The sequence below is a fragment of the Nelusetta ayraudi genome, unplaced genomic scaffold (assembly GCF_046127955.1).
Source record: "Nelusetta ayraudi isolate G7.1 ecotype Tasmania unplaced genomic scaffold, CSIRO-AGI_Nayr_v1 ptg000017l, whole genome shotgun sequence".
Taxonomy (NCBI): domain Eukaryota; kingdom Metazoa; phylum Chordata; class Actinopteri; order Tetraodontiformes; family Monacanthidae; genus Nelusetta; species Nelusetta ayraudi.
In genome coordinates this window covers 6,021,294-6,048,590 of record NW_027466067.1, presented here as the reverse complement: position 1 = coordinate 6,048,590, position 27,297 = coordinate 6,021,294, and the positions used below count along the sequence as shown (strand labels likewise).

Sequence of the window (27,297 nt, the reverse complement as noted above, 5' to 3'; positions counted from 1 at the left end):
TGATGTCGCAATGCGCTGCTCCGAGAAAATGTTTTTTCGGTGTCAGGGAAATAAAAAAAATATAAAATAAAAAATACCGAGCGACTACCGAAGCACCAAGGACCACAACCGTCGGAGTGGAACGAACAGAGAAAATGTTGGAGGTTTGTTCAGCCTAATGCAGATGCGATGGAACACCGGTTGGCAACGGGAGTGAGACGGGCTCGACTCGGCCGGTGGACGACGAGAGAATAGTCAGCCACGGCAATATTTGAAAACATTTATGAGGACTGTGAGCGTACTGTGACCTCAAGCAACATTAGTTTTAAGACTACTTGCAACGTACAACCGCTGAATCGTGTTGATGAACTGTTAGCCACCACCGCTAACTCCGTGCTCTGCTTGTTATGTGTGTTGTGTTCGCTGGCAGCCAAACTGAAGAGGCAGCGATTTTGACTCGCAAGTTTCGCTCCTTATAGCGATGTTCACGCTGCCAGCATGGTAACATGGGTTGTATAGAGCTCTTCCTGCTTTGTGCTTGGTGTGGACTTAAGTTGTGCAGATATTCTTGTCTAATAATAAACCACTCTATGACTGAAGTGATCGTTTCAGCGTACATATTTTCTCTGCTCGGACAGTGTTTTGATACAAGTCAACAGTATGAAACAAAATCATTCTAAGCCCTATTAAAATGTCTCGCAAAAATACAAAACAAAAACACGGTCAGTACACAAAGTAAAATATATTTCCGGGGACACGGAAGGCACAGAAAACGTCCAGGGACCTTTGGTCCGCCTTGCGGTCGTAACTCCGCCCACGCTGGGTCCGTACGAAGCTGGATTAGCCGCTAAACAGCTGATAAGAACGGTGAGTGTAACCCTAAATTGTGCCTGTTTCATAAAGTTTGCCGTTTACTCTTCACTCCTAACTGAGGAAGTGAGGCTCAGCAGCGACGAAGCGTGTGACCAATCACAGCGGAGTGGGCTGGGCGGGGGCGTACACCGGCAAGGCTGGGGGTGGAGTCAAGTGAAACGGAGCGTTTTCGCAGGATGCAGTAAATACGAGGACACGAGCCGCGAGATACGCAAATCTAAAAAGCTTTCAGTGCGGAAAATCGTGTGTTGCTGCTCTGGAGGGGCCAGACATCAAATACAAAAGCCCGAAAATTTGTATAATAGGTGACCTTTAAAGTTTTGGTGCTGCTGAAAATGCGTGAAAGATCTCACATCAGCACAGCCATCTTGAAAAGTTCCAGTCAGACGTTGCTCTGGCACAGCCTACAACACAATTTCTAAATCACAGACAATGACAACTGAAAGATTTTTGCACTAAAGTCATTTGATCGTCTCAGTCATTCAATGTCAGGTGGTCATCGGGCTCCGTCCTGTTCAAGGAGATTCTTCTGTACTGTCTGTTTGCACAAAAAAGTAAAAGTAAAAGGTGTTTTATGAATTATACTACTGGAAGAATGTCATCTGGTACAAAGTTACTTTGTTTTCCCACCTTTGTTGACGAGCAGCTCCACCTGTTGACAGCCCTACGTTGGCTGCCTTTGTTGATCACCTGATGCTCCACAACTGATGGTTGTCCACCTGAACCTACAAAGCACTCGTCACTCTCCACTGGTCCCATTTGCTGCTTTGTGGTTTCCAGAGCATTTCCTCCCGTTTAGCAGTGGTTTTTGTGGGGTTTTTTTTTTTTGTTTTGGTGTGTGAATAATAGTGTCTCTACGTGGGCGACTCTTTTGTAATCTTTAAAACTAGGGCAATGCCATTTCTATTAAACAGCCACAACCAAGAATGGCTGTGACACTCATCCTGAAGTTGACGTTCATGTCATCTGTGAGGAAACGTAGCTGACAGACTCATCAACAACATGTCTCTCAATTTCCTGTGGAAGTACAAGAACTGATTGTGCAACATCACCCCCCCAACCTCTTTGGAAGCCACTTTAAAAAAAAACAAACAGACTTGATCAAAGGAGTCCCGCCACTGGGACATTTCCTGAGTTGCTTACTGCACAGTCTCAAGCAACATTTGCAAACAAGCTCTGAGCTGCTACAATCTGGGGGCCCTGATGGCCGTTGCTAGTGGCTTCATGAATTAACCAATAGCCCCCTCCAACCTCCAACTCGGTGATAAATGGACCAATAGAGAATGATGGATTACAGTGGAGGGAGCGGGCAGATGGTGCAGCGAGTACCAAAGAAAGGGCTACAATAACAAAATGTTAGTCAGAAAGACAGTTTGGGAGAAACAGGTGGAGGCTGATTCTCTCTCTCTCTCTCTCTCTCTGTGTAGAGATCATCATAGGGAGAAAAAAAAAGTGTTAGCGGTGGGAGTGGGACTGACATCAGGGGAAGGATTTATGAGGAGGGAGTCAAGTGCAAGTGGAAAGAAACTAAAGCTCAGCTAAAGGTGGAGCTGGAGCAAGAGACAAGTTGAAGGGAGAAATCCGCTGCCAACTGTAGCGCCGTGAGGCCGAGGTCGGCAATTCTGAGGGTCATGTGATCGTGTCCTCAATATATAAGGAATTAATGAGGTGCGGCGTCGCTGGGCCTGGGGATCGAAGCCACAACCTTCTTGCTGCGAGGCGACAGTGGCAACCACTGCGCCCCCACTGTTGATGCTGCTGACTGGCTGTGGCCGTCAATGTGCTCCTGCAGCAAAACTGATTGCTAATAAAAAAAAAAAAAAACACATCTGAATAAGTGAAGGATTTGCCAAAATTCTTTGTGTGCTGAAGAACTCAACGCACTTCACTCGATAACAGTTTGAAGTCAGGGAGCATTCAAAATGTTAAAAGCTGATTATCAGTTAGTGACAAAAAAAAAATCACTTTATACATCCAGGGTAAAGAAATTCAAAACCTTAGTGCACAAAAGGCAATAAACACTCTTTAACCAAACCAGAGGGATAAAATCATTTCCCCTTTCCAGCAATAGAGGAGCTCTATCAAAGAGAGGGCGTATCAACACCCGATAAGTCGGAACTGAGCTGCGGGCGTCGCTCGGCCTGCCAATGGCAGCCGATGCTCTCTGAAGCCACAGGGGTGCAGCTTCACGCCATGAAAAGCGGCACAAGCCACAGCGACTTGGCAGGTGGCAGTTTGGGGGAGGCCGCATGAGGCTGGAGCCTGGACGCTGCCCTGTCAACGCCATTCTGCTCCGCCGCAATAATGGGAGAGTGATGATGAGTCCGCAGCCGAACCTCTTCATCCCCGTTGGAAATGGCACACTTTAAATCTGATTATGTTTCAATGTGCGACTTGTGAAAGTGCCTGGAATATCATTATCTTTAGGCTTTTTTTTGTGTGTGTGTATGTGTGTGTGCGGGTGATGCTGCTGTAGGCACTGCTACCTCGGAGCCGAGGGGTTGAAGGTTCCATTCCTCAGGGGCTGACCGGAGAGAACCCATGCAGACACGGGGAGAACATACCTTGACCTGTATATTATCCTTGGAGTTTGTAGCCATGCTTAGGTCAGGTGTCATTATTTGTTGTTGCTGTTGAGTTGTGTCTCCCAGCTGAGTGTAAGCAGGCCAACCTGACATGACACCCAACTGAAGGGCTGCTGCCTGGGACCAATGAACAGAGCTTTCTTATCCAGCAGGTTACCATGTTCCTGTCAATGTAACGAGACTGAACACACACACACACACACGCACACACACACACACACACACACACACACACTTGTCTGGTATCGATGGCACTCGTTTAAAAGCGTGTGACTCAGTGTGTTTACTGTTTTCACAGATGGAGCCCTGACACTGTCTGGCTAACTGAGATAAATGACTCCCACTATGACACACACACACACACACACACACACACACACACACACACACACACACACAGCAGGAAAGTGGAGCTTCTTATCAGCTGCGAAAAGTCGACAGCTGATTGGCCCAATGCTGTGCCACTGACTTTGGCCAATAGGGGGACAGCTCATCTGGGATCGATTAACGGCTATTTCCAGGACATTTTTGACATAAAGCAGTGAATGTGGGTTGCGAAACAAGTCTTTCTGTGTGCGCTGTGCTATTAGTTCTGTACTACACATATCTAACTTTAATGCATTTTTAAACTGCAATTGGAAACTGTATAGAATAATTCATCACACATGAGAACCTGCACAGGTGGGTGACAGCTGCGCTGCTGATGGGGCACACCGAGTGTCTGTTTATACCGCTGGCAAATACTGCCCCCTTATGGCCAAAATGACTCGGTGGCGCAGTGAAAATGACCAAATGTGGGTTCATTTTAAATCACGTTCTTGCGCTCTTATTTTGAAGACACATTTTGTAAACCACTGTGCTATTAGACTCTGGATGACTCAAGAGTGCCAATGAAACAGAAGCAGTTGCACTGGACTAATCAGCTTCATGATGTTCAAACTAAACACGAAGAAGAGAAAACCTAGTTCCCAAGACGAGGGCGGAAATTGATTGATTGCGAAAAGGTTAAAAAATAACCAAAAAAAAAAAAACACACAAATTGCTTGAAATGTGTCATGCAAAAACGAATTGTGTCAGATCTTAAGTCATGGTTTAGGGTTGAACAATTATTCAAAATTATTTTTTAATTATTAAGCGATTAGGCATCATTTAATCCAAAATAAGCATTATAATAGACCATTATTTCATAACCGCAGAGCCTCATCCTCGCACGACACTGTACTCCTTTGTGAAACCCTCATTAGTTCACACCGTCCGACCCGAATCCGTGTCCGACTCAAAAGGACAGCACACACACCGACGCACACTCTTATCAAAACACATTTGAAATATAATTTATTGCACATTTAAAGATCAACATAAAGTGGCACGATACCCATTTCAACCTGCTAAAAACAGAACCGGAAGAAGACAAAAGAAGTCCTTACAAAATGCTCACGCCCTGTTCAGGATCTTTTTGTTTGTTTGTTAGTTTTTGTTTCAACTTTAGAATCAAATGGCCATGAAGCTCCAGGAATGCTAGACCCAAACTGCATAGATTCGTAAAAAATAAAAAATAAAAAATACGGACAAACCTTAAAAATAAATCCAAGACACTTCAATATGGAACACAAACCCTGGCTGCAGTCAACGCCGACTTCCTCATCGTTCCAGTGACCAATGGGCAACGTCAGAACACACAGGGGGTTTACTAGTCTTGAAAAAGAAAGCGGAGATATAATTTTAGTTTATTCCTTCCCCCCCTGGAAAACTTCTGTCAAACCCAATGGTAAATTGTCTTTAGCGAGTATGATTTTTTTTTTTTTTTTTTAAAGTACAACATAAAAAACCCTACAGGTTACAGTAGCATGTCATAGCGTCACTGTAAAATCCTCAACATGGAGGCATCATGACAGAAAAATAAAATAAAAACTACACCAACAAAATTACATGATAGTCACAGTCATTGTTTAAGATACTATTTACATCTTTGAACTCATTTTACAACCAAATCTCCCCTTTTTTTGCCTTGTTGCAAAATCACCTACGCTATTGTCTAAATTAGCAACCAGGAGTCGTCGTTACTGGATTATAATGACAACCTTGTGGCGTTACAGGATCGTCTCTCTAATGGCTGCATGGCTCATGTTTTTAGTATTATTCCGTCATTTTCTTTTTTTTTTTGGCAACAATTACTTACTGAATATCTACTGTTGCTGCGTCGACTACTTCGTTAACTAATCAACTGTGAAGTGTGTTTTTGTGTGACAGCAGACCCGGCCATATTTAAAAGGTGGCTCGATACAAAAACCAACTCTGGAAAGCTACAGTATGTACAGTATGACAGCGGGTACTGGCAGGAAGTGGGTTAACACAAAATTAAAAAAAAAAATCTAATTATAGTTTGATGGCACAAATGCTCAGAAGTGTGCTTACGGTCTGCTCATCCAAAGTAAACATACGTGTGTTGATGTATATCATAAACACACACATACAGAAAAACAAGCCAGCCAATGGTGAAGAGAAGGACGGCACGAGAAGCATGCTAACGGGTTCAAAACTCAACATCCTGGAGTCAAAAACACAGTTTTATTCTGGTCACCTGATCAAAGTATTGACTTTTCAGTAGGGCTGCCTCGTTGCATTTTTTTTTTTTTTTTTTTTTATAGACACAACAGCTTTTATTTTCCCCCCTAAATCCTCCTCACCAAAGAGCTACAGGTGATTATATCCTGTTCGTACACTGATTGGAGTTTCTATTGTAAGTAAACCGAGTGAGTTTTAAGTGCTCCTTAAATTTAGTTTCCTTTGTTTTTGGAGATGGGAAAAAAAAAATCAACATGAATGCTATTGATTTGGTAGCTGTATTACTCTCTCAAGACTCAACTGGGCAAGGGAGGTTACCTTTAGTGATTGTTCTCAATGTGACTTTCCAGTTTAAAATGAAAACCATTCAAAATCACAGGCACTGGGTCACCTCCTGCAGCAATTTTTGTTTTAATGCTTCAGGTTGGTGCGAGATGGCCATTCAGTGTAGCGAAAGAAATCTAACTTAACAAAAGAAAAAAAAAAATTCTTACATTTTCATTGGATTTAACCGATTTTTCAGTCTCACAGAGCAAGCCGGTCGAGATACCCGGGAACTAGTGACGGGTGGTTCCAACGACTTTCTCACATGCTCATTGAAAAAGAAAAAGAAAACAAAAAAAAAAAACAGGAACCTTTGTTCGCCATTGAAACGAAACCTAAACCCAGAAAATGCATAACTGTCTTAAGTATAAATAAAGGTACGGAGAAGAGTTTCAGAGCTGAGTTATTTGGAGACACTTTAAAGAAGCAGCACTTGAGAAACCTGGAGAGAGAAAGTCAGAGTCAGGCGGAAATATAGAAGGAGGAGGAAGAGGAGGAGTGGGAAGAGGAGTAGGAGGACGAGGGGGGGGAGGGGAAATAATAGATGCAAAGGAGAGAAGTGAACTTCCCTTTGGCACCTGAGCCACAGGGGTGGCGCTCTTCTGTGGGCCGGGAGGGCATTGGGGTGCAAAAAAGGGTAAAGGATGAGGGTCAAGGAAGTGTCAGAGGCCGGAGGGAAGGAGAGAGGACAAGCGGCTTTCATCGCGACTGAGACATCCTCCTCCCAACCCACCTCCTGTCCCCTCACCAGATTCACTTCCTCCTGCGTCGGTGGCGCTGACGAACCCTCAACAAGAGGAAAATGTTGCACCCCGCCCACCAGAGCCCAGGCGGAGCTTCCAAGAAAAGGTTCTGAGGTACCTCTGCGTCACCTGCCGCGGGTTCCCGTTCCCCCAGTTTCATTTCAGCTCAAGGACGATTTGTCCACTTCCTCCCGGGTGATTTTCACAGCCTCAAATGCTCCCGCAGCTGCGGCTCTGAGGCGGGGTTTAGTGCAGGTCGTCACTGTGTTAAGGTTCTCCTCCCCCGAAAAGGACCCCCTTCACTCCCTCCCCCGACCCTTAGGTCCGCACCGGCGGAGTGGTCCTATAGGTTCTCCCCGGGCTGGTACTGGGGTTCTGTGGAGGTGAAGTAGTCCTCTAGGAAGCCCTGAAGGTACTCGAAGGTCGGCCTCTCCTCGGGGTCCTTCCTCCAGCAGGAGAGCATGAGCTCGTGCAAGGAGATGGGGCACTCGGCAGGGCAGGGCATCCTGTAGCCGCGCTCCACCTGGTCCAGGACCTCACGGTTGACCATACCTGCGGTCAGAGACACGGAGCTACGTCAATATGTAGAGAACTGGTGGGACGAAATGACTTCATAAGAAAAATTAAATGGACGAAGATGAAAGTAGCTCGTAACCTCTAACACATTTGACTTTATTTGTATAAAAAAGACATATTCTTGTGATTTAACTTTTTTTTTTTTTTTTTTTTTTGGTCAAACACAATTATGAATCGTTGATGTCACAATCAATTAACAGTCCGGAAAGGTGATTGGCTGATGGTCCAAAAAAGGCCAATCCTAAAGTCTGTTCAGATGCCGCAAAGCAAAACTCACTCAGTCGCATCTTTTCTCTCCTTTCTGCTCCATCAAAGCCAAAAGCTTTGTTACATTGCTGGTCTCTGAGCTTTCAGGAACTTGAGTCTGAGGCTTTCTCTGGAAGAGCTTTTTTTTTTGTTAAGTTTTGCGCTCCAATTTTGGCTACATTAAATCCAAACAAACTAGTGCCGTGGTGAAGAAAGCCAGCTGTGTTGTGCGGCGGTTGTAACGGTTGTGGCTCCAGTGTAATCAGTGTGACCCGCCGGGCGACCCGGAGCTGGTCATGAGGTTTGCTGCGCTCGGGTAGCTGGGCTGAAGGAGTCTGCGACTGCCGTCACTGGATGAGCTCGAAATACCGACGGCAACGAACCGACAACATGCTGTGACCACAATGTTAACGACAAAACGATTAGAGTACAACTGAAACCATGTTATTAACTGACACAGACGACTGAAAAGGGGACGTAAATGCTAAACGGCTTCCACTTACATGGGGCTTTCCTTCTCGACGGAGCACTAGAGCAGCGTTTCTCAACTGGTGGGTCTCGACCCAAAAGAGGGTTGGCCTTTTTTCTTTTTTTTTTTAACACATGTATATCTATATATATATGTATATCTATAGAGAAAACGTTGGGCATTTATTTCGCTGGACACACAATTCAATTCAATAATTTCAATAATTTATTTTCTACACATGATGGAAAGTAGCTCAGCGTTTTTATATTTTTGGGAATAAATTTGGGTTGCAACTTCATAAGGAAAAAATGTGGGACCTGGGACTCTACCAGCTGAGAACTTTTGCAGAACAATTACTAGTACTAGTAAATACCAGTAAATAATCCACTGGCTTAAATCAAAACAAATTCCTGTTAGCTGCGTCCCCCAACTTTAGACTCTACCTGGATAAGGAACTCTGCCTTTGGTCGCCAGCTCAGTGAGCAGCACACCGAAGGACCAGACGTCGGACTTGATGGTGAAGCGGCCGTACAGGGCGGCCTCCGGCGCCGTCCACTTGATGGGGAACTTTGCGCCTAGGAACCGAAGGGAAGGGGGGGGACGTTGAGGACATGCCGAGAAAGAATTGTTTCCTACAAACGTGATGTAAACGGAAACCCGGACAGACCCTGCCGCGCCGTGTACTCGTTGTCCTCGATGAGCCTCGCCAGGCCAAAGTCGGCCACCTTGCACACCAGGCTATCTCCCACCAGGATGTTGGCGGCGCGGAGGTCTCGGTGGACGTAGTTCATCCTCTCCACGTAGGCCATGCCCGCCGCGATCTGGCCATTGGACGCAATCGAAAGAGGGGGAAAATGATTTTATTTTTGAAGCTAACGCGGCTATTAAAGCCAGGCTGGGCAGAAAGGTGTGGTCACCTGAGCAGCCATGTCCACTAGCTGAGGTAGGCGAAGCATCTTCCCCGCGTCTCCTTTCAGGAAATCCAGTAAGCTACCTGAAAGTGCAGGATTGGAAGTACAGCAGACATGGAGACACTTTTTCCTTAGAGGATCGATAAAATCCATCAGGAGAGTGAGGACTCTGGCGTTACCTTGACTCATGTACTCCGTCACGATGTAGATGGGCTCCTCCGACACCACGGCGTACAGCTGCACCAGCTTCTCGTGCCGCAGCTTCTTCATCACCTGGGCTTCCTGCAGGAAGGCCTCCGGGGACATGGTGCCCGGCTTCAGGGTCTTGATCGCGACTCGCGTTGTGCCGTTCCAGGTGCCTTTCAAAATAAATCAATTAAATAATAAATCAAAATAATGAAAACGTATTACTTTCGGAACTTCGATAAATAATGCACACAAAAAATTAAATGAAATTTTATTGCATTTAATACAACACAGAATGTTTCGAAGTTGACAAGTTCCGTTCTATGCAAACTGTGCTACAAAGACTTTGCATTTCACCTCAGTTATTAAAGCCTCCGGTACGAGCACCGAATCAAGCAGAGTCAACTCAAATATCAATACGCAATTAAAATACGATTAATTATGATTAATTAATTACAAAGGCCATAATTAATAGGATATTTGTTTTTTGTCAAGTCCCACGACTAAAATGTATATATATGACCAGAAGAGGGAGAGAGCTGACAAGATCCGACACAATACACTTCCCCACAGTCTCGTCCTGTTTGTCTGTAAAATCGACGCGAGTAAGAACACAAACAAATTCCTTTTTTTTTTTTTACACAGAGGGGGTTTGTTCTTCCTCGGATGCGAGCAGTTGCCAGGCAACTACAAGACATCCCGGGGAGCTATGAGGCAAAGACGCTAGCCCGGAATGCAATCCTCCTCCTCCACAGCACCGTGGAGTGTCTCTTCTTTACTCTTCACATTTTTGTCAGATGAAACAGAAAAAGATGTGAAGCGTTCATTAGCAGCTCCGAGGTGCTGGAAGCCGGACTTTGTTCCTGTCGGACAAAGCCAGACTGGCGTTTTTAGTTTTAAAAGATATATTTTTTTGGGGGGTGGGGGGGTATCTGCGCAATGATAAGCCTTTAATCTAAATGGAGAGACTTGCTTATGCATCAACGTTAATCCCCTGCTTGTCCGCAAAACCACACTTTAAGTGATGAATCAAAGGACTGTATGACAGGTTGGATTTAAGCCCCTTTAAAAAGTAAAGAACCCGATCCGTCGCCATCCGCGCGCTGCGATTTGGTCTTACCCATCCAGACTTCTCCGAAGCAGCCCTGCCCCAGTTTCAGGTCGAGGCGGAGGGACTCTCGAGGAATCTCCCAGGCGTCCCGAGCCAGTCCCTGCGTCTGGGGTTTGGCCACGGGACACACGTCGGTGAGAGCGTGACACAGCCCGTCCGAGTGCTCTGAGAAGCAGACGACCGGAGGGGGAGGCGGGTGAGCAGAGTGAGCAGTGTTGGGGATGTATTGTTGTTGCGTAATTTTAATTACAAAATAAAGATCATTGTAATCGGTTACATTACTGGAAAGATGTGTAATTCAATTGCAGTTACTTGTGGAATAATTCACAATTCTGATTTAATTGCATTGAAAAAATGTCCAAAAATGTAGACAGATGCATTTTCAATAGGGTTGATTGACTGTTAAATTAAATGTTAGATGGTTGGTTTAGCAGGCATGTTTTGCAAAAATGTGATTGATTTGGCTGATTTGAAAGACAGTAGGTTTTGCTGCCCTGATTTTGTTTCTCAGAATTATCTCACGGTAAAAGGAGGCACTGAAGTTTGATCTTGTTGCGGCTGTTTTGTTGGTTGTTGTTGTAGTTTTGAGTACTGCAGGAATCTCAACATTGTCAGATCTAAACGGTTGAGAGCATTCATTCTAAATCTAGAAAAGTAATCTAAAATGCAATCAAATGTAACTCGTTACGTTACTTTGACAAAGTAACTGAAACCGAAAGTAACTGTGTGAGTACGTGTGCATGTGTGTGTGAGAGCACTCACTGCGGTAGTGGAAGACGAGCTGCTGCAGGCTGGTGAACTGAGTGCGGGAGGTGATGTAGAAGCCGCCGCTGTCCAGCTTCCTGATCTTGTAATGTTTCACATTCAGGCCTTTGGTGTTGTCGTAGTCCAGCACCGACAGGCAGTAGGCCCCTGCAAGGACGACACACGCAGGTCAGAACTCTCAGGGGCAGCCGCGGCTCGGCATGTGTGCGACAGCTGCTCGCTGGAGTTTTCCTAACAGCTGTGCAGGGGCCAGGCCCACCAGGACCCCCACTCCCGCCCCAACCCACCCAAAGGCTCCTGGAAATTCAACTAATCCTCAGCTCCTCCAACCTCGGGGGAACCGGGACTGAATTTAGCCTTCAGAACCCGGCCGGAAGTGACCGGCTGGTTTTTGTCGTGCCGCTCGTCTCTTTTAACCAAAAACAAGAAGCGAATCAATCGTCTTCTTTTATGGAGCGAGTGAAAAGGCTTGGAGGGGCTCGGTGGACCGCCACCCTCTGCAGGGGAATGAAAAATCAATGCGCTCTGATGTGGAGTTTTGCTGACTGACTATCGCTGTTTTTTTTCTCTCTTCCAGCTGGAGAGGAATTTTCTGGTGCGGTGTGAGGACGTTTCCCATGGATTCCATCCAGCGACTGCGGCGTTCTGAAGAACAGTCAGTGCTGCCAAATCCCCGACTGTTGTTACAACAACAAAGCATTCACTTGAAATTTATATTATTTTTTAAAAAAAAAATTTATTTAACCGCTGCTAGTATCACTTCATCTCAGATACCGTTGAAGGTTTTTATCGCCTCATCGTCGGAGACTGGAAGTGGGTTCAGTTAGACCAGGGGTGGAGAAACTATTTGACTGGTGGGCCACAATGGGTTGTAAAATGTGACAGAGGGTGCCGGAGCAGGAGCAGATGGATGGAGTGTTTTGGTGAGCCATCTCATAGGAGGAAAAATATATCATGGAATATGTAGAAAATGTCAACTGAAAATGAACAAAAACGTTACAACAAAATCAGTGTCTTTGAAGCCCCACGGTATTTAGCTCTTTATTGAAATGACTCTTAAAACACTGACAAAATTGATGAAATACATCTATTTTATTACTTACTTAAAATTTATATTATATTCTTATTTATTTATTTTTTTTAACATTTGATGAGCCAGGTTAAAAAGCTTCACGGGCCATGGATAGTTTGCCCGTGCCTGAGTTAGCCGCATCGCGTACAGTCAAGACGCTGTTTGCTCTTCATGCGAACACACGTGCACGTGGCCCCGTTCTCCCCCTCCGAGCCCTCGCACGACCAACCGTCCATGTGACATCCTGGAGGAAACAATCCCAGAGGCCAGCGGGAGTACTGCCAGCGTGGCGCCCACTCTCAAGATCCTCCCCCTTCACTGACCTTCCTCCTCCTTCTCCTCCTCCTCCCCGTGCCCCCCATCCTCCCTCGCTCTGTGTGTGAGTGTATGTGTGTGTGTGTGTGTGTGTGTGTGTGTGTGTGTGTGTGTGTGTGTGTGTGTGCTCGCTGGGAGAACAGAGACTTGTAGCCAAGGGGGAAATCCAGCACCCTCGTAGGTTGACCTAGTTCTGGCAGAGTGATTCACCCCATCCATTCATAAGCCCCAATACACTCCGCTCTTCTTTTTTTTTTTTCTTCTCCCTTTTGCCCCCTCACTTCCACCAAAACAAGTCCCTGAAGAGCCACGCTGACGTCACGGGGACTACATGTTACAGCAGCAGCAGCTTCAGGAAAAAAGAATTAGAAAAAACAAAGAGGAGAAAAGAAAAGCCCAGGGATTTAAAGTGCATAAAGCCTCTGTGAAAGTTTTACAAATGACTTAATTAGGAGCTTGTGTCTCTTTCAAATGGTGTCCCTGATGATTGGTTTCGACTCAGAAACCCTGCACTTACTGCGGCAGGTTAACTCCGGGGGAGAGAAGGATGTTCTTGTTTTTTGACATCCGAAAAGTGTTTTTGAGTGCGTCTGTGTGCATAAGTGCTGTGGATGTGTTTAGAAAAACTGGTTTAAAGGGCTTGTTAACTAGACAAACTATTAAAACAAACCAACAACAAAAATCTGTGTTTTTCACAGTAAATACGCCGTGACATAACAGATTTGTATGTTCAACAATGTACATCTGGTGCATAGGTTGGATATTTTCTACTTATTTTCTTACTTATCATATTTCTTGAAATGTCTTACGGCACTCGGGATGAATCCATCACTCTGAGTGCAGACAGACAGACAGACAGACAGACAGCCAGCCAGGGCCTTTGAGGCCGAGCCGACGTCTGGTTTTCTTTTACCTTTAGTGGTCTCGCTCTCCCGCACCAGGAAGGTTCCTCGTCTGTTCTGCAAGTTCAAAAGGAGCCTCTCCGAGTCGCGCCGAGCGATCTTCCCAAAATACCACCTGCCAAAGAGCGCCAGAGAGAGAGCGAGAGAGAGAGTGAGAGAGAGCGAGAGAGAGAGAGAAAAAGAGAGAGAGAAATCAGCAAGGAGCTACTGCTGGAGCAGACAGCCAGAAATGACACTGGACTGGTTATGTAGCAAAGACTGAGCTGAATGATGTGTTAGATAATTGTCTCTGGTTAGTTTTCTTTCTTTCTTTTCTCTTTTCTTCTTTCTTTCTTTCTTTCTTTCTTTTGACATTGGCCTATAGGTTTTCCATTTTGTGAAAGAGGAGCACGGCGGCGGTCGAAAGTCAAAGATGAGGCCTAATCTCCGAGTAAAAGAAGTGCAGAGGAAACTGTGAGGGTGAGACAAGGAGAGGACTATGTACTCTTCTGCTTGGATGGAGTCGGACGGAGCCACGTAGTTGCTGGGAATGTAGCCGCTCTCGCCCGTCGTCAGGGAACGAGCGAGCCACCAGTCGCCTTCTCTGTGACACGGAGACAGACAGACAGACAGACAGGAAGAGAGGGACGGTCAGCAGCCATAACAAACTGGACAAGGGAAAAAAAAAAGAAAAAGAAATGCTTCATAATCATCAGTTAGCCTATTACAGAACCGTGTTCCTCTTGAATGCATGAAATGTAAATGACAGTGGCATTTTACATTAAGATGAAGGACTATAGCATGTACAGTAGCAATTACATAAGTTAATAGGTATTATGAATGAATGAATAAATGAATGAATGAATAGGGGTAGCAGTAAGCCCAGATGCTAATTGCTATTTGGGATAACTGCAGCAACATTTTGTGTTCTTAAATTGAGATTTTATAGCTTGTTAGAAACATGTACGTATCAAAAATGTGTCGTAATGTGTAAAGTGAGCGACTTTCATCAGGAAACATCTCAATTGTTGGTCTGTAGCTCCCGCCAAATCAAAAGACCAGTCAAGTTGTTGGCGTTTAAAAGCATAAAGCAAACATGTGACACATCCACAGTACCAGCACATCATATGACAAAAACACACACACAAGCACAAGAAGAAAAGGAAACAGAAGAGAACCCTCCCTCGGTTTACATTTCAGAGCATTGGCAGGTTTTGTTTTTCTCATGCATCTTCCTTGCATCCCTTATATTTACCCGCCCCCAGTTTTATTTCAGACACGTTTGAGTGGCAGCGAAGGGACTGCGAACAAAAGGTTGCGTGAGATGTTTATTGCAGTAAGTATTACTGACCTGAAGCTGTACTTTTTCCTAGGAGAAACCATGAAGCATGAGAAAAGGAGGCAGAAGGGGAGAGATAACAGACACAGCAGACACATCAAAACACAGCCAGGGAGACGCAGTGAGGCGAGCGGCGCAGCTCGGCGCACACAGATAGCAGAGCAGAGCAGCCCGATGTGCTGTGGGACTGCACAGTGAGGTCGGCGCAGGCACTGTTTGCAAAGTTTGAAAGTTCCACTTTCCGCTCTGGATAGTTTTACATGTCATGCTTTGCATGAGGGCGGTGGAATCATCTGCCGTCGTGCAGTCCATAAATGGCCGAATTTGCACATCACATGGGACTGAAATTCTCACATACAGTTTTACTTCAAATTCGATTGCCTTTCTACACACAAACTCCCAAATTCTGACTTTTGCATCGCTATATTTTGTGAATGAATTGTACTTTGCAGCTCTACAACGTGGTAAACATAGAGGAACAATATTTATGAAGCAATAAAAAAAATGATAGTTTTAAAAAAGATGTTGAGTCTGTTCCAAATCGCACACTTCAGCTATCATACTTCACTGCTCTTATCTCAATTTCGTCCCAAACGTCAAGCCGTCAACAGCGCTGTAGCGGAAGGAATCGTGGCTAGCATTAGCAGGCGCATTCTTGAGGGTTGACAACTTGTTAACATTTACTCCACTCCAGTGTAAAGAGCGCGCTAACGTACAGAAACCAAACAACCTCTGCAACTTTAGCTTTTTGTGCTTTTATTTTGACATTTGCTGAACTTTCCTAGTAAGATGTAGGTTCAGAGGTAACTTTATGTTAATTCTTTGAAGAAGTTAGCTGAATCTGGGCACCTGTGTTTCTGTGTTCATCTCATGCCATCCACTCTGTAAATGCCACAGAGGCAATGCCGTAAGTAAAATGTATAATTTGAAGCATAAGTTAATATTTAAAAATATTATTGACATTAAAAAAGCAGTTGATGTGTTTGTATTTGGAACATTTCATTTATATTTTTTTTTACATTGAGGTAAAGCATGTGCTGAACAAAATGCTGATTTTATATTCCGATTTTGTCACAGAGGATTTTTCCCTCTGTCCATGTAAGACGTAAGCAACAAAAAGATTACTCAAGTCATTATTTGCAGGGAAGAGTTTAGCTAGTTGTATAACTGCAGTAACTGTAGTGAGTGACAACATAATAACGTTACCAAATCATTACTGAAGGTGAGTATCTGGTAACAATATAGGCAGTGGTGCGTTCAGACAATGTGCCAGATCATTGTTCACCTCTGTAACTACTCTGAAGTTGAGTTCAGATGTTTGTTCAGAGCGCATTCTACAATTCCGTACAATTTGTGTACTTCTTCATTTTTGATACACTTTGCGCAATCGGTACTCAAAATAATAAGTAAAAGTATGCGATTTGGAACACCTCACTCCCCAAACACTTTTATTTTGGCGGAACACATTTCGAATAAAGCCCAGCCTGTTCCAGTCCAAATTCCACAACAACCACAACACAGCTTCCACGCGAGCCACCCAGTTGGGAAGCAAATCTCTGTGGCTGTCTTAGAGACGATGACGGCAACAGGAAACGTATGCAAGAGTGGAGTGTCATCCCGCTCCGCTGCAGCCAACAGATGGAGAGGATCAGACTCAGAGTCAGAGTCAGAGTCACCAGCTCCTGCTGCGCTCATTAACCATTGCGTTTGTACTCGACCGCGGCCACGTGCCACTTGGAAAATCTGTTCACTGGCTCGTCTCTGGGAAGCTGCGGCGTCGGAGGGGGAGGCAGGGGAGGAGGAAGAGGCTGAAGGCTTTGGACTCTTACGTGTTGTTGACAATCTGCAGCTTGTCGCCTTTTCTGAAGGTCAGGTCAGACGCCGTCCTTGACTCGTAGTCGTAGAGCGCCACGAACGTAGTGACGCCTCCTGCAACAAAACGACCCGACAACGGTCGTCAACGCAACGCATTTGAATATTTCTGTAAAGCTGTGGGGCGGCTATACGATGATGAATCCAGACGCTCAGTTTCTCCCGCAATAGATTTGTGATGTAAACCTTAAGCTCTGTGTACGTCGTCAACTGGCACATCAAGCAAGCAGGATGTTACAATCCAGACAGAAACTCGCACACTAAACAAATCAGCTTGTGATGTCCCACTGAATCAGCTTTTAGGTTTGAAGTTTATGTTTGTTCTTTGAGTCTTTGATCTGATGCCCATATAAGCTTGTCATCAGATCCTTTTGAAACGCTGCACAATTCCCCAATACTTAAAGAAGCAGCACTGTTGTGACTCATGTGCGGGAAAAAAAAGAAATTGCTTGTTAATTTGCTGCAGGAACTGGCGATGAACATAATTTGATTTTGACGTCAACGGCCAATTTATTCCACTGGCAAAGTGCTTTTAAGAAGACCAGACATGAATGCTTTGCATTAAGAAAAAAGAATCGCCTATTAGACCATTGTTAAATGTGTCAGGTCCACTCAGAGCTGCAGACAGATGGTAGTTTGGTAAAAATCGGGCACCAAAAAACTAAACCAAGGAAAGTGCTGAGTGCATCTCAACTTCATTTGTCTACATAGTCCTCATTTAAACTGTCACCATGTGCCACTGGAGGATGTCTCAAGGCTTTTAAGTTTAACCTTTCTGAAAGAGACATAAGTGATGACACATCAAGGAGTTCCATTTAAAAAAACAACAACAGATCTTTGCACAACCTTGAAAACCCTCATCGAACACAAATCCTCAAAAGTGCATTTCTCCTTCGTGAGTGTTGATATATAACTACAAAAACAAAAACCAACATCCAACAAATCAGTGTGAAAACCCCAGCAGTCTGAATGCTCACCAGACAGAGGTCCCCTCTGCGGCGAGGTGATGGTGCCCATGTGGTCCACCCCTCCGAACAGAGCCAGCTCGGGCGTGTTGGTGGGGGCCTGCTGGTGCTGCCCCTGATGGCCCCGCCTGCCCGTGCCGACAGCAGGGCTCCTGTTGGGGGTCTGGGTCTGCTGAACGGGGCCCAGGTGGTGGAAGTGGCCGCTGTCGGAGCCCGTGCCGATGGTTCCGTCCAGGCTCATGGAGCGCTGGCCCGGCTCCTTGGGTTTGCTCTTGCCAGCCCCCATGTGCAAACCTGGGAGGGGAGCCAGTGATGAGTAAGGCTGTGGGTGTTAAATCCAAAATAGGAATTCTGGCTTGTCAACTCAATTTCTCGGTTAAGGACACAAAAGCATTCAAATGATTTATCTATTAGTCAACTGATTTTGAGAATGAAAGGGTTGATTATTTGTTCCTCTGGGTGACGTACATCACTGTGAAAGAACAACAACAACAAAAATGTTGTTCTTTTTTAAAACCTCCACAGAATGGGATTGGAACAAAGATTAAAAACTGCGCCACAGAACATCAGCCATCAGTTAGGGTCACTACGCTCGTCTGCAAATGATGACATATACAGACCCCACCAGATGGTCGCTTTCAGTTCTACATTTGTGGGTAACCTAAATGACGTAAGTGAAAATATGACAGCAGCGTCACAAGACTTCCTTGAGAACTGTGTGGTGATTCACAACTTTGACATGTTTCCGCCACTCGGCTCAATTTCAAATTCAATTGTTGCCACTGCACTGCTGGTCATTGCTTCTGACCAAGGATGTGATTACTGATATGCAAGAACATGATGCATATACCCGAGAGACCAGGTGTTTGGGATTGGTACCATTTTGGAAGCATGGCTGAGTTTGTGAACTTGTCAAGATATGCAAGGGGATTTACTGGAAAACAATCGTGAAAACCACTAAAAATAGACTTTGGCAACCGACTTCCACATCCATTTGGTGTTACCAAGTGGGTGGAGGGATTTGGTGTAGAAACCTCACTTTCACTTCTCTTAATCTCCTCTCCCTCGTCTAAATCCACCTGACTGAATGGGTTCGGTACTGCGCTTCCACGATGCACGTGCAATCTTTTCATGATGTAGCCTGTAAGGGTCTATAGGAAGCGGTGAAGGCTGGAGTCTGTGAATTAACTCGAGGAATTGTGGATTCAAAAGTACAGCGATGAAATAACAACCTTACAAGAAGGCTGTTCTATCCTTCAACCTCAACGAATGAAGTCGCTGACCATGAAGACCCAAACTTTAAACCTTTTTTCCAGTAAGTGGGATCCCCCCCCTGCACCCCCCCCAAAAAAAAACTGAGCCCACAGCACTGGCTTATTACAGAACATTAGAAGAGAATGAAATACAAAACATGACGTTTTGTCCAAATAAAACTTACTAAATAATCTTAGGGTTGCATTTACATCAAACCTTTCTGTATTTTTTTTTGTCTATAATTGGACTAAAACTGAGTAAGACTCCTGAGAATCCCACATTTCAATCCCGCTTGTCAGGAGATGAAAGCTCTCCACTCAGGAAGAGGAACTGACTCCGTTCCAGATTCTATTCGTTCACCATTTTTTTTTCATCCCCACTAAAATTCCCTTGAGCCGTGTTTGCTTTCAGCGTCGCATTCATCTCTATTCATCCTCGTCGCATCCATAATAGAGCTGGTGTCGCTCCAGGTTGCGAATATTAAGCGCGCGGCCGCTCCGCCAAATGGGAAACTTTGATGCATTAAATTCCAAGGTCATTCCTATCAGCTCGATCAATCCCCTCGGAATCGATGGCCTTGTAAAAGGACGACCGACGGTGAGCCGAACGCAGGAACATTGGGTGCCTCGTCTCCACATCAAAGGTCCAACGTATGAGGTCGAGCGAGGCCTCGGAACCACCAGCAGAACACGACAAAGAGCCTCGCAAACAGAAAGCGTCCCGCTGACTCACGGCTATTTCCGTCCGGATGAAACGCAGACAGTCACACACGCGTGAAACGGCACAGCTCCTTTTTGTCAGTGTTGGGGAGTAACGAATTGCATGTAACATTGTTACGGAATTTAATCACACAATAAATATAATTGGAATCACTTTCACAATTCAGCCCCATTTTTTACTGACATCTGACCAATTCTTACAAAAAAGGCCGGGCGTTATGTCTAATCGTTTTATTTTTGTTGCTTTGCATGGTTTTCTCGTGCACGGGCTTGGCACGAGCACCGTCCCTTTCTGTTTCCCTCCACAGACTAAAGTTTGATACGACTGCGATGCTTCTGTTTGGTTCCCCCTGTCGTGTTCGGCATTGCAGCGCCCCCTACCACCAGTAGAAGTGTTTTGAGTCCTGCCGGAAGCTCAACAGTCAGATCTAAACAAATAGAAAAGTAATCAAAATGCAATCGAATTAGTAATAAGTTACAATACTTTGATAAAAAATAATTGAAACAGTTACACAACTATTGCATTTTCTATGGGGTAACTTGTAATTGTAACCGATTACATTTGCAAAGTAATCTTCCCAGCACTCCTTTTTGTAGTACGGCGGTTCTTTACTGGTTCAAGACGCCTCCTGGGTCCTCGTGTGCGACTGCGTTGCTGCTGCTGTGTGTGTGTGTGTGTGTGTGTGTGTGTGTGTGTGTGTGTGTGTGTGTGTGTGTGTGTGAGCAGCTGCTGCTTTGCTCTCTGGGAAACGAGACTCCCGACACCCAACCGCACTTGTGTCCTTGCGTCTCACATCCCCTTTTTTCCCCCTCTTCTTCTTCTCTCCCCCTCAACGTCACGTGCGTGTGTGCATGTGTGTGTGTTTCCAGGATACTTGTGTGAGTGTGACTGTGGGAGGACAGAGACGGTTATTAACAGCAGAGGAGGAGGAAGGAACTGAGCGGCGGCTGTAAAAAGAACGCGTGGGCGGCTCTTGTGTACCACGCGGACAGCTGAGGACCGGGCCGGGTGTTTTCCAAGTGTGATGAGCCCATGTAATATAATTACACAGGTACGGGAGTCCTCAAAGATGCGAAAACATCCCGCTGAGGTGGGGGGGGGGGGGTGTTTGTGTGTGGGTGTGTGAGAGAGCTACTGTATGCTCCAGCTCCAGCTTTGATTCAACCGCTGCCAGGATGTGATCTGGCACCGCTGGCTGGCGAGCGTAGCCTTGGTGCAGCACTGAGTCATACAGCGATCGGCCCCGGAGGTCTGAACAGAAGGAGCGCCGGACGGGGAGGGAAGGACCTGCAAGCGCCGCTTCCATGCGGAGCCGCGTCTTCATGTGGTGAAACTCTGAAGAAGATCTGAAGCAACAGAGGCCGCTGAAGTGACACATGTGGCAGCGCACGGGCTTAACGAGTTCAATGAAGAAAAAAAATGAAAGCAGAGGTCGAGGACGAGCTGCTGGGGTCGAAGCAGAGATTAACGCGTGAATAAGAAATACCGTCTCGGAGTCCTTGACGCGCACATGACAGAGACCTGGCTCGAGATGTCAACTGTCATGTTGTTTTTTGTCTCCTGCTCCACGCATGGCTCTCAATTTACAAAAGGCTAATCGCTTTAGCTTTAGCTGGGGGTTCAGGCACTGAGCTCCCAGCCAGTGATCGCATCGCCAGGGGTCACAGTGAAGGGTTAAATAGTAGGCTCAAGACTGTCGAGCAAGTCACCGCAAGATGGAAAATGTTTTGCATGAATCAGTCAGCCGTGGTCGTAAAAACCCACTAAACGACGTGACGGTGGCCATGCAGACTACAAGTCCCCGTTTCTTTGGAACACATTTGTATTGGCAAGTGTGGGAAACAAGAGCGTAAAACACCTATTGACATGTGCCTGGCCATTACAAATGCACAAATCTAACCCTGTTACCACTGAGATACAACCTACCTGAGAACATTTTGCTCATAGCTTTGTTGGCATTATATAGGAGGGACATCTTTTGATGAAATGAACTGTTGGACATTCATCTTCATTAAAACTGTGTCTCCAGCTGGGCAGTGAACTCCCCAGTAAGGAGAAAAGTCCATCTCTCACTACATTTGCGGGCTCCAGAGTTCAAGGAGTACGTACTGAAGACACAGTTCTCGGAACCGGCCCATTGTGATGTCACTAAACTGAATCCCTCGTGGATACCTTCAGTTGGTCAGTGACAACACCCCCCAGCCAGCAGCTCATTTCACCCTCTACACGTCCAGAACATCACCGTCCAAGTGATAATTCCCTTGAAAATGCCCCGACAAAGGTCATCCAGACCTTGAGGCCTTTTTTCTTGGGGAAGTCAGAACAAAACATGCCTCCCACAAAGAGTGTTCTGTTGGGGGATGCTGTCACAGAGGGTGAAATATGCTGTTTTCTGGAGATCTATAGATTTTCTCGGATAATTCATCACGGGCAGCGGGTCCACTAAAGGCTGGCGTGACAAATAAAGCTGAGGAAATGGGTGCAAACGTAGGACCTGCATAAGAGCAGCATTCTAGCAGATCTTCAGTAATTCATTTTGTGCTACACTCGCTCAAGTGCCGACTGCAAAGTCATAAAACCCTGTGGAATCCTTTGAAACGAAGCCTTTCACTTTACATCTCAGTGGTTTTTAATGTTTTTGGCTGATCAATACACGCACCCTGCTCGTATTGACTCTATGTTTTACGGACTGCCCTGACGTTTTCGGTGATAGCAAACAGAGAAAAGACAATGGCATTTCTTCAATTCCTTTGGCGGAACACAGCAAAGATCCAGCAGCATGGCAGATGTCAACAAGAAGGACGATGCTTCACAGATGCATTTGGTGACAATAAAACATTTAGAAACGTTCAGCAGGGGACGTTCTGCTTTCTGCCGACCTCTGTCACAATGGGAGATCTCGCACGTCCGCTGCAAATTCTTGCAATATCGGGAAGGCCAACGTATTCTCTAAAACGGCTTGAGAAACGGCAGACGAAGGGAGGCGGTAAGTACTCGAAGAGTGCAGCAATGACGTCCCAGCACAGTAACCCAGAGAGCGTGTCCTGTGAGAGGCCGGGCCCTGCGTCGCTCGCAGGAGGCTGCAAACACCCTTAAAAGCTTAAGAGCCTGCGTGTGTAAACAAAAGAGCTTGCGCCGTGCCGGGGCTTTATGCCGTTTCCTAATATGGTGCCGGAGCGGGCTAATATCGGGAAGCGCTAACATGTGACCGCTTGGACCGCTGGGAAGTCAAATGGAAGAAGAGGATGCAGAGGAGGAGAGTGGAGTGCACAGGGAAACACAAAAGTGGAGCTGATTGGACAATTGTGTCGAAGATAAGGAAAAAAATGTATACAGATGAGTTATATAGTGAGAAATTTCCATTTGGCAGCAATAAACCGTAACGTTGGCAAGTGTATTGCTCTGCAGTGTGTGTGTGTGTGTGTGTGTGTGTGTGTGTATGTGTGTGTTTGCGTGTGCTTTGCCAGCAACTGTAACAGTAACAGCAACCTGAGCAGTGGGATGCCTGGATGGGAGGAAGGAAGCAAAAAGGGAGAAGGAACGGCGGGGGGAGGAAACAAAAACTCTATTTTTGAATATTTGTACTGGAAAGACATCAAATCTTCCCCCACAAAAAATGTTCCGGAGGCCCCACAACAACTTTAGAGGGCCGCCACTGTTTTATTTAAAAAATATATATATATGATATATTTATATAATAGTCCATGTGTGCATTTAGAGATGAGGCTGGACGGGCTGCGGGAATGAAGTTCTTTCAGGATTAGACTTGAATCACAGCAAACAGAGGCTTTTGTTCAAAGGTTGATCTCAGAGTGCCGTTAACCCCCAGACACCGGGACCGAGTTCAAGAGCACTTGGGCTTCCGCAGCGCATTTATCGCTAAGCTCTTCTTCAGTCACAGACACGGCGCTAACTGCAGCTTTAAAAAAAAAAAAAAAAAAAGGGAAAAAGACACACCCATAAAAGCCCTTTCGCCATGCATGAAGTAAATACTAAGTGTGAGGGGAAATAAAGGCAAAGGAGCAGAAGGCAGAGAAGGAGATGTTTGAGATGCCAGTAAGAAAGTTAGCTTGTATTGACAAGGCCAAAATCCAGCATAGTAATACCCACTGATGCAGTTGACTATCTCCTCTCTGTCTGTGAGATTTGGAAAACCTGTAGATGTGTAACATGCTTATTGACTAAACATTGTTAAATAGTAACTTGGACTCAGCAGGGCCGGATTCTCCTTGTTTTGTTATTACTTCACAATGACACAAGAAGCTGAAATAAGACCCAATATTTTGCTCTTTATATGTCTTCATTTCAGTCTTGTGCATTTGTTCATCCAAAAAAAGTATAAATAACCAGAACAGTGCACTTAGCACTGTGTTAGCTGCCTCCTGACGGACACACTGGGTTGTAGCTTGTTAGCTTCTTGCTAAAGCTGACGCTTGGCTGGACTTTTCACATGTTTGGTTGGTTTTAAGTGGTCTCAAGGGGAGGTAGTGCTATCACAAGCCTTGGGGAGGAGTCAGTGCCCTTTGTGACATCTCAAACAGCAGATTTCCAGAACTCTTCTGAAAATTGGGGGGCGCAAAAGAAGAAAAGGGAGCACTTGGCTAACAGACTGATATACAACAATTAAGATTACAACTGAAACAAAAATTAAAAAACAAAAAACAACAACCGTAAAGAAACTTTGCTCCTATCAGTGCTCCTTGCACGCAATGAATTCTCTCTTTTTTCTCCCTCATCACCCACATCAGCTTTCTGCTGTACATTTTGGTTCGGGCACATAAGCACATTTGGCCATGATGAGTCTCACTGAGTCACAACAGACGGCAACAGTTGCCACTGTGCTGCAGCGCGAACGAGCTCCAGCCAACGTTTCAGCCGACTGGGAAAAAATGACTGTTGGCCCCCCGGGGGAGGACGCGGGAGGTAGCGATGGCTTCCCGATATCAAAACAAGAGGAAATGTGCACATTAGCATCAATGTCATCTGCCGCTGCACGACTTGCACAAAACAACGCAGTCAGCACACATGTACACACACAGCCTATATTTAGCGTTAGTGAGGGTTGACCCCACAAGGGGAGCGACGCAAACATCATGCACACAGATGACTTTCCAGAGGAGCCACCCAGACATGTTTCCTTCAAATCCTTCACTGACCTCACTTCATTTGTAAAGTGTAAGGAACGCGTAACTGGCACATCTCATCCTCCTCTTTGTCCTTAGAGGCAAACACACGGGGGAAATGAAATAGAAAGAAGAGGATTTTTGGCACAGGGCTGATAAAAACTACTTGGGCTCGCTGCCCAACTTTAACGAGTGGCACTAAACGATGGAGGCAGTGAGGAAAAGCAGCAGCAGCACGACTGATCTTGTAAAAAGGGGGACATACGGTGGAAAAGGGGGACATAAAGAGGACGCCATACTCTTGGCTAATATTTTATTTATAGGGAAGCCTGTCATATGAAGGTTTTGCTTCCCCCCCGCCCCCTCATCATATCACTTCTAAAATAGAACGTTTTGAAATGTTACATTTCTTCCCCTTTGGTTCGTCTCTTCTCATTCTATTCCCGCTTCAGACGTAAACGTGGCACACTTAAAATGTGTCCTTTTAAAGTGCCGTGACAGATCGGCCAAGGCGGTGAAAGTGAAGTGGATCTAATGCAATTAGGCAATTATCCAACGAGCCAATCACACGCACCTCAGACTAATCAGCTACATATTACGGCGATTATTGATAGGATTGTTTTAAGTCAAAATGATAGGATGCTGTCGTCCTTTTAATAGCTGTGGCTTGGTTAAACAAAACGAGGCAGGGGGTTTGGCTAACGAGATGAAATCTCATGCTTGGCACAAACACACAAAACTGACCCAGCACTTGATAAACACGTGAGGAAAATGTCATCCGTAATGTGTGAGACGGAACGTTCAACACCTCTCCGAACAAAGCCTCTCCGAGTAGCCATCAAAACGACCCCAGAATTGTTGATTTATCTCGTGGAGCCTCGTACCTCCTGGGTGAGCTTCGCATTGCATGTTGGCTACTACGCTGACCAGTGTGGCTGCACAGAGCTTCCATGTGAATCATGTGATAGGCGAGCAAACACGCCGTCCTTATGGAAATGAGCTGGAATCTTTCCAGAGGGCCCAAAAAAAGGGGGGGGGAGAGGCACAAAATAGAATTTAGCGCATAATTAAGAAGCTATTTCCACTGGATTAAACGGCAGTTGTCGGCTACCAAAGGAAGAAGGGTGGGTGGGTGGGGTGGGAGCTGCCTGCTGGAGTAGCAGCTGTCAAGATGATCGAGTCTCCTCATGGGGTGGGGGTGGGGGGGGGGGAGTGGTGGAAGGGTGGAGGGGTTAAATATACATTGAGAAAAAAACAAAACAAAAAACAAATCAGGAACAAAACAGCCGCAGTCTGCCGGTGTGATTTACGCCTGGGTTCACCATCATCACGGCTGTGTGAGCGGTGTGTTTGAAGGGGCGACGGTGGAGGATGTCGGCAGCATCGGCCCCGCATGCGGCCTGATGAATCAAAACAGGTGCTGCCGCTCCAGCTCCATTTTGAATCTCGATGAATTGCTGTTATTTAAAAAAAAATATGTATATATATATATATATACATTTTTTTTTTTTTACGGAGAGTATCAACAAAATCAGTGCTTTTAACCGACTCCTCCCAGGTAAGAGACCGTACGTAAACGCGACGTGCGTATTGCAGTGTGTAGTAAATAAACGGCCAGCAGCGTATAAAGCCTGGCTGGCATCGATGGAGCAAAAAAAAAAAAATAAAACAAAATGTGCGAGCGCCGCCGACTGTACGGCCCAAGCCACAATAAAAACACACATCTGAGTCAAATGATGGTGGTGGTGGTGCTGCTGCTACTGAACACTGTACGGTTAAAAAAATATATACATATATATATATATATAAATAAAAGAAGACACGATCACGCGACACAAGCAAAAAAAACAAAACAAAACAACAAAGGCCGTCTCTTCCCCACCAACCCAACAAAAAGCTCTCATTAACTCACCTTTGAATCCTGCAGAGACAGGGATGGGGGGATGAAGAAATGAAGAGGCACAGCTCGGGCTAAATCCTTCCGACTGTCCTCGTCCGAGCGATAACGGGAGCGGGTGGCCAGGTGCTGCGGGACAACCAGCCGCGAGTCCCATTCAGCGGATCTCAGCGGCGGGGAGAAGAAGTCATGACTGGGAGCTGGAGCTGGAGCTGGCGCAGGGGCAGGGGGCACAGCTGCGGTGGGCCGGGCGGGCGGACGGAAGGACGGACGGTCGGACGCCGAGCCGACGAAGAGGCGTTCCCGTTCAGCTGACGGACGTCGACGGAGCGCCGGTCAGTCCGAGCGGAGGAGGAGAGGCATAGCTCGGAGTCGGGGGGAGGCACCACGGCACAATGCATCACCGACCACACGGCAGAGCGCAAATTACGATGAGTCTGGATTTTTTTTTTTTTTTTTTTTTTTTTGCTTTGCCCTCCCTCCGTCCCTCCCCTCCCAGAGAAGTCCGCACGCGTTTTACGTAGCA

General features: G+C 45.8%; 1 protein-coding gene across 2 annotated transcripts; it reads right to left on the bottom strand.

Annotated features, from left to right (window-relative positions):
* Positions 1 to 4,755: 4,755 nt before the first annotated feature.
* Positions 4,756 to 27,004, bottom strand: LOC142887400 (proto-oncogene tyrosine-protein kinase Src-like). Of its 2 annotated transcripts, XM_076025036.1 has the most exons (13): positions 26,787 to 27,004; positions 17,790 to 18,071; positions 16,770 to 16,869; positions 14,953 to 14,970; positions 14,107 to 14,205; positions 13,634 to 13,737; positions 11,331 to 11,480; positions 10,578 to 10,733; positions 9,451 to 9,630; positions 9,278 to 9,354; positions 9,028 to 9,181; positions 8,804 to 8,935; positions 4,756 to 7,621 (listed from the first exon to the last, which is right to left on the bottom strand). In XM_076025036.1, exons 1-13 carry the CDS (start codon positions 26,926 to 26,928, stop codon positions 7,413 to 7,415), a joined length of 1,803 nt encoding a protein of 600 aa, XP_075881151.1. In that variant the 5' UTR covers positions 26,929 to 27,004; the 3' UTR covers positions 4,756 to 7,412. The 2 variants fall into 2 exon arrangements, with proteins under 2 accessions (XP_075881151.1, XP_075881152.1); XM_076025037.1 differs by lacking the exon at positions 14,953 to 14,970.
* Positions 27,005 to 27,297: the final 293 nt, after the last annotated feature.

Bases quoted from the DNA above. Each gene is read 5' to 3' on its own strand.
- LOC142887400 (XM_076025036.1), bottom strand. From the start codon at position 26,928: ATGGGACTCGCGGCTGGTTGTCCCGCAGCACCTGGCCACCCGCTCCCG. The intron at 16,870-17,789 runs GTGAGCATTCAG...GTTTTGTTGCAG, and splicing joins GCAGAGGGGACCTCTGTCTG to GAGGCGTCACTACGTTCGTG. The intron at 7,622-8,803 runs GTAGAGTCTAAA...CTCTGACCGCAG, and splicing joins AGGCAGAGTTCCTTATCCAG to GTATGGTCAACCGTGAGGTC.